Raw genomic sequence first — 6,000 nt, forward strand, 5'->3', positions numbered from 1 at the left:
CACTCCAACTTCCACTTCCCAGGTTCAAGTGATTCTCCTGTCTCAGCCTCCTGAGTAGCTGGGATTACAGGCACCTGCCACTACACCCGGCTAATTTTTCGGTATTTTTAGTAAAGACGGGGTTTCACCATGTTGGCCAGGCTGGTCTCGAACTCCTGACCTCAGGTGATCCGCCTGCCTGGGCCACTCAAAGTGCTGGGATTTACAAGCGTAAGCCACCGCGCCCGGCTGACAATCTTTTATTCAAGACATTTGGAACACCAGCCATCACATGCTCACAAAATGCAAAATAACAGTAGTTACCCCAAGAAGAACACAAAAATGGTCAAATAAATATTTAAAATAACAATAAGGCCGGGTGCAGTGGCTCATGCCTGTATACAATCCCAGCATTTTGGGAGGCCGAGGCGTGCAGATCACTTGAGGCCAGGAGTTCAAGACCAGCCTAGCCAACATGGTGAAACCCTGTTTCTATATACAAACATTAGCTAGGCGTGATGGCACGCACCTGTAATCCCAGCTGCTCAGGAGGCTGAGGCAGGAGAATCACTTGAAACCAGGAGACGGAGGTTACAGTGAGCGGAGATGGTGCCACTGCACTCCAGCCTGGGCTACAGAGCAAATCTCCGTCTGAAAATAACAATAAAATCCAAAATAACATGGAAACAAACTTGATTTATTTCTGGTTTTAATTTTTCACACTATCATTCTCCTCACTGATCATACCAGACACTTCTTTTATAAATATATGGTACTCTGAATGTAACCTTGTGAAGAGAAATTTACAATTTTAAGTTTATGAGTATCCTTCTCTCAAAAACCTAAGGGTGAAAATAAATTTCTCTAAACAGAATATGCCGTTTTTCACCTCCTTAAGATGCAGTTATATACTGTTCAACGTTCAACTATACCAGACCATTTACCACTGTTGTCAGAGATACAGAAAATTCAAAGTTATCCCCCAAAAAACTGGATCGAGTCCCCCACTCTCAGGGATCCCCAATTCCAAAAAAACCTTTCAGTGGTTCCTCAATGCTTAAAGATGTCTCTCCTCAAGTCCAAATAATATCTCCTTGAAATTCCCAAAGGTAACTCTTAGCCCTACCGCCACACATACACCCCCCCCCTCCCTTTCTTCCATAAATAAGGGATCTACCATTAGCACAGTTTTGCAGGGGAGTCGTTTGCCCCAAAAAAAGCTATTTCATACGACATATCAAATCTCGGAAAACTCTCTTTCAACTCACTCACTTCATGTAAATATAGTTGCCTCAAAATAAGCAACCTCTGCGCTAATGAAAAATAGAAAATAGGACACTAAAATAAATTACTACAAGTTGTTCAGCTTACAGATTTTTTTTACCTGAAATTATATTTAAAAATAAAGACCCTTTTATAAATAACAATTCAGCAACAAATATTTTTCAAACTTTAATGCTATTCATCCTAAAGGATGTTTAGCAGCAATAAACAAACTCTAAAGTGTTAATAATGTAATCCCAAATCTACCACAAGCAAATCATACCAACAAAAATCCTAAATTAACTCCTATGAATTGTAAATGGTTCTAGAAATTAAATAGTTAAAAAGAGGAAAAAAGAGATGTTCTGCTATTTTCATCACCTCTAAGATTGAAGTTCCCAGTACCTGCTTGTAAACATTAAAGAACTTCTTGTTATAGTAAAAAAACATTTTACTGATGCATGAGACAATCAGGAAAATGTTAACAGTGAATATAAGACATTTTTCTAAGTGTGATAGCAATGTGATTGTGTAAAAAACAAACATTCTAAAGTATTTACGGCTGCAATAGCATTTGGGGTTTACATTAAAATAAAGGAGAAGAAGAATACAGAGAAGAATCAAGAGACAAGATTAGTCATCTGCTTATAAACTGAGCTCTCTAGTCTTTATGTTAGAAATTTTCCATAATAATATAAAAATGTAACTGCTTATGAGCAAAATCTCAGGCACTATTTTGTTCTGGACTGTAGGCAACTTTTGCACAGATTTAATTCCCTAGGTTTGCATAATTAGAGAAATTCTCAACTGTACCGACTTTGTAGTCAGAGAGCTGTGTCATGCCAGTATCCCAAATACTTGCCAAACATAGCACTCAGCAAACCTAGTTCAAAAGCTTGGAAAGGTTGGGGGGAATGGAACCAAAATGGCAATGAGGGGAAATAACAATGAACCTGACTAAACTCTTACCATAAACAGCTCCCACCTCTTAAAACCAATAAAGACAAACTGGGGTTTCATTCTTTCCTTTATCTTAAGGTTTAAAGACTATATTGCCTTCAAGCTTACTTCTTCTCTGCCCTTAACATCCATGCTGACCAAATAAGACACAAACAATCCAACTACTGTGTAGCCAGGTCAAAAACAAGCTCTGGCTAATTCACTTGGAAGACTACAATCACCACTTAGATTTGGCGAGAAAAAAACTGGGTTAGAAAAAAAATGACTGGTGCTTAAACAAACAAGAGACCGGGGAGAATGTCTTTTAGCCAGTTACCAACCACTCAGTGAGTTGCAACACAATCTTTTCCAAAATTTTCCAAAGCCTTCCAAATTCAGTTGAGCCGGGCAAGCTGAGTTAACGGGGCTCTCTTTCAAATTCAAAAATCTGGCCCCGGCCCCAACAGTTAACCAACAAAACACAAGCTAATACACTTGAGATCATCTAAGAATACTGACCCAAGTTTGGACCACAGTCCAGTCAGTAAAGTACCCAGGCTAGAAGTCTAGGCTGATGAGAGGCGTTCAAGTGATAAACTCTACTCACAACGCAGAAAAGAGACAATAAGATCCACACTTAATCTAGCCTAAGAAAAGGTCTACAGTCGGCTTCCAACCCCCCCAACTCCACCCATTTTTAATGAGACAATGACAATTCTTCATGGTGAACCACAGAGCCCTGCTTCCCTAACCTTGTACCGACTCTAACAGAACACTCCCCCAGTGCAGATTAAACTTTTAGAAAACGGTCAGTAATGAGAAACAAATCAAGACAGGAAGAATTTAACATTCTGTTCTGAATTTTCAAGGCCTGCGCCTCCATTCCCTACGTATCTTTCATAATCTCTAGACTGTGCAATGTATAAAATGAACACTGTTAGTCACATCAGGTGTCAGCTACTCAGCGCAGACTCAGTCTCCAGATTTGCTAGTTTCATTTATCGCTGGGGTGGAGGGTGGGTGTTAAAATTTTTAAAAAAGAGAAAGACCTGGGTGGGTGTGAAACCAGGGCATCCTCTATATTCTCTTCGCTCTCCGTCATTTCTGTTTCAATTACACAGCTGTCAAACAGGTTATTCCTGGAATTCAGATTTTATAATCCCCACACTGTAATTCTTCCTGCTGCTGTTGCCCAAACACACACTCCTCCCTGCTTCCCCAAAATACGTATCCATCAATAGAAAGGATGACAGCCACAGTTATAAAGTATTCCCAGGTAACGCCAAACTCCCCACCTTGAGCAACTGGCAAGCACTGAGTGGAGGCTGAAACATGATGACAATTTTCACGACGGCCAAAGCAGTGGTTTAGGATCGTCAGAGGCAAGGCCCGCCTCCACTGTATTTTAATTTACACACAAACTCAGAAGGCCAGATTTGGGGAAAAAAAGAAAAAATTCAGGTTGCCTTATTTTTAAAAAATGCTTTTCCATTTTATCGAAATAAAGTGCATGCCTAAGAGTGTAGCTTATTTCCTTATCTCAAAGCCAGGAAATGAGGTCTTTTAAGGCCAGTCTGAATATAAACTCAAGTGTGCAAAAACAGAGGGACTACAAGGCGAAACCCCTCTCCCAATTTTGGCCAAGCGGCGTGGCCTCCAGTCAGCATGTTTATCACCCTCTCCTCGTCCCCCAACAAGAAGTTTCCACATGCCATGGGAAACAAAGAAGGCGCCCACACCGACCTTATAGACTTGTCCATAGGTGCCATTTCCAACCACTTCCACCAGCTCAAAAATCCCAGCAGGATCCTGGAGAGGAAGGAGGGGAGGGGTTATCATTTAAAAGAAGACAAAAAAATGAATAAATCAAGCAGGGCAGTTGGAGAGAAAGGGCGGTGACAAAAGAGGTAGGCTTCGCCCCGCGCGGTCCCCCAGCGCCCGGGGGTTGCGCGGCAGGCTCGGGGCGTTGGGGCGGTGGAAGGTAGCGCCCGCCCCGCACCAGCCCGCACAAGCAGACAAAGGGGCCGCCGCGCCCGCGGCTCTGCCCACGGCGGCGCCCAAGCGCCCGGCCGACCAGGGCGCGGCCCCGGCTGCCGGCTGCCGGCTGCCCGCTCCCCGCGCGCCCGCTCGCGGGCCCACTCACCCGCAGGGAGGAGAGGTCGATGTCCACCAGACTTTTTGCAGGGGAGTCGTTCGCCATTTTCCCTTTTTGCCACCAAAAAACAAGTAACAATAAATGTCTCTGTCGCTCTGTGTATCTCAGCCGCAGACCAGGCCGCCGACCGCGCTCCTCGCGCAGCAGCCGGGCCGGCCCGGGACTCTACTCGCGGGGCCGGGGGCGGCGGCGGCGGGCTCGGCTGCGCTCTCGGGCCGCTCAGGGCTCTCGGCCGGCCGGGCCGCGCGGAGGGCGGACGGAGCGTGCGCGGGCGGCGGCGGCGCTCACACCATGGCGCGGGGCCGGCCGTCAGGCCCCCGGGCGTCGCCCGCCGCCTCAGGCCCCGGCGCCCGCGCCCCGCGCCGCGCGCCTCGAGGACGGGCCCGGAGCGTGGGGCCGCGGCGGCGCCGAGAGTTGAGCGAGTGAGCGCGAGGCAGCGAGACAAAGATAACCCGGGAGGCGGAGGCGGAGGCGGAGGCGGGGAGCGAGGTGGGGAGGGAGGGGGCGGCGGCGGCGCTGGAGGAGGAGAAACGGGACAACAAAAATATATTCTGAGGAGAGAAAACAGCTCCCCCTTTCCTCCTCAGGCAGGAAAAACGGGCGGAAACGCACTCACACCCCGAGCCCTGCCGGGGAGGGCGCGGGCCGAGGCGCCCGCGCGGCGTGAATATTCATCAGGGGTGGGGACCGAACAATGGCCGCGCCGGCGGGCAGCGCGGGCAGCGGCCCCGACACGACGCCGGGCGCCCAGGTCGAGCCTCGGCGCTCGACTCCGCACGGCGCTCCGGAAAACAGCAGGAGCGGGGAGGAAACGGGCTGGGATTTCCCCGGGGAGGAGCTGGGGTGGGGAAACGCCCCTACCTCGCGCTAACAACAAATGACATGAAACTGAGCTGGACCGACACTAAGAGGCCATGGACCCTCGCGTCTCCCAGGGCAAGGGTGTGTCCCGCCCACCGCGCCCCGGCTCTAGAGAGACCCGAACCGGGTGTTGCCGAGCGGAGGAGGGGCCTCTCTCGATCCTCGCCCCCTCCTCGCCCCACTCGCCCCATCCCCCTCTCTCCCACCCCCTACAGAGGAGACCCTTAAGTCCCTCGTTTCCGGCTTCCCTGCACGGTTTTCTTTTCCTTTCTCTGCTTTTGCAGGCTAAATGTGTGGTACGGTTGTGGTTGTAGTTGCGGGATTCGCTGAGCATCGCTGGGCTGCCCCGCCATATCCAAAACAGCTCCTGGAATTGTCTGGCGCTGCGCTCCTGGCTGCGCTCAGTAGGTGAGCACTGTATTTGGGGCCCTTAGTACCAACCCGCGTTTTGTAACCTGGAGATCACTAAGGATCAACCAACAGGTTTCTTCCGGCAACCTCGGAAGCCAGTCGGTAGTTAGGCACTTTAATGCCAGTGAATCAACAGTCATTTATATCGCATTCCTCCACCGTCCAAAAACTTTCAGTGGTTCCCTGTTACCTGACAGGTGTTCTCAAAACGTGAGTGCTTCAGGCAAAGTGCCAATTGCCTGGCCCTGCCTCCCGAGTTCTCGTTTCAGGAGGTCTGCAATGGGCCTGAGAATGTGCATGTGTAAGTTCTCAGTGAAGCTAACGTGGCTGTTAGAGGGATCACTCGTTGACAAGTGGCCTCCGGCTATTCATGATTGGATTTTCATAAGCAT

The 6,000-nt window shown here is 48.9% G+C and overlaps 1 protein-coding gene across 33 annotated transcripts in view; it reads right to left on the reverse strand.

Moving 5' to 3' along the window:
- Window positions 1–4,764, reverse strand: part of MAP4K4 (mitogen-activated protein kinase kinase kinase kinase 4) — a 195,754-nt gene extending 190,990 nt beyond the window's left edge. For all 33 annotated transcript variants that reach the window (XM_030828543.1, XM_030828551.1, XM_030828555.1 and 30 more), the window contains exons 1-2: window positions 4,325–4,764; window positions 3,925–3,990 (exon numbers count right to left, since the gene is read on the reverse strand). In XM_030828543.1, coding sequence (XP_030684403.1) covers window positions 3,925–3,990; window positions 4,325–4,381 — 123 coding nt within the window. In that variant the 5' untranslated portion in view covers window positions 4,382–4,764. The remainder of the gene's footprint in view (window positions 1–3,924; window positions 3,991–4,324) is intronic.
- Window positions 4,765–6,000: the final 1,236 nt, after the last annotated feature.

Source organism: Nomascus leucogenys, chromosome 14, assembly GCF_006542625.1.
Source record: "Nomascus leucogenys isolate Asia chromosome 14, Asia_NLE_v1, whole genome shotgun sequence".
Lineage (NCBI taxonomy): Eukaryota > Metazoa > Chordata > Mammalia > Primates > Hylobatidae > Nomascus > Nomascus leucogenys.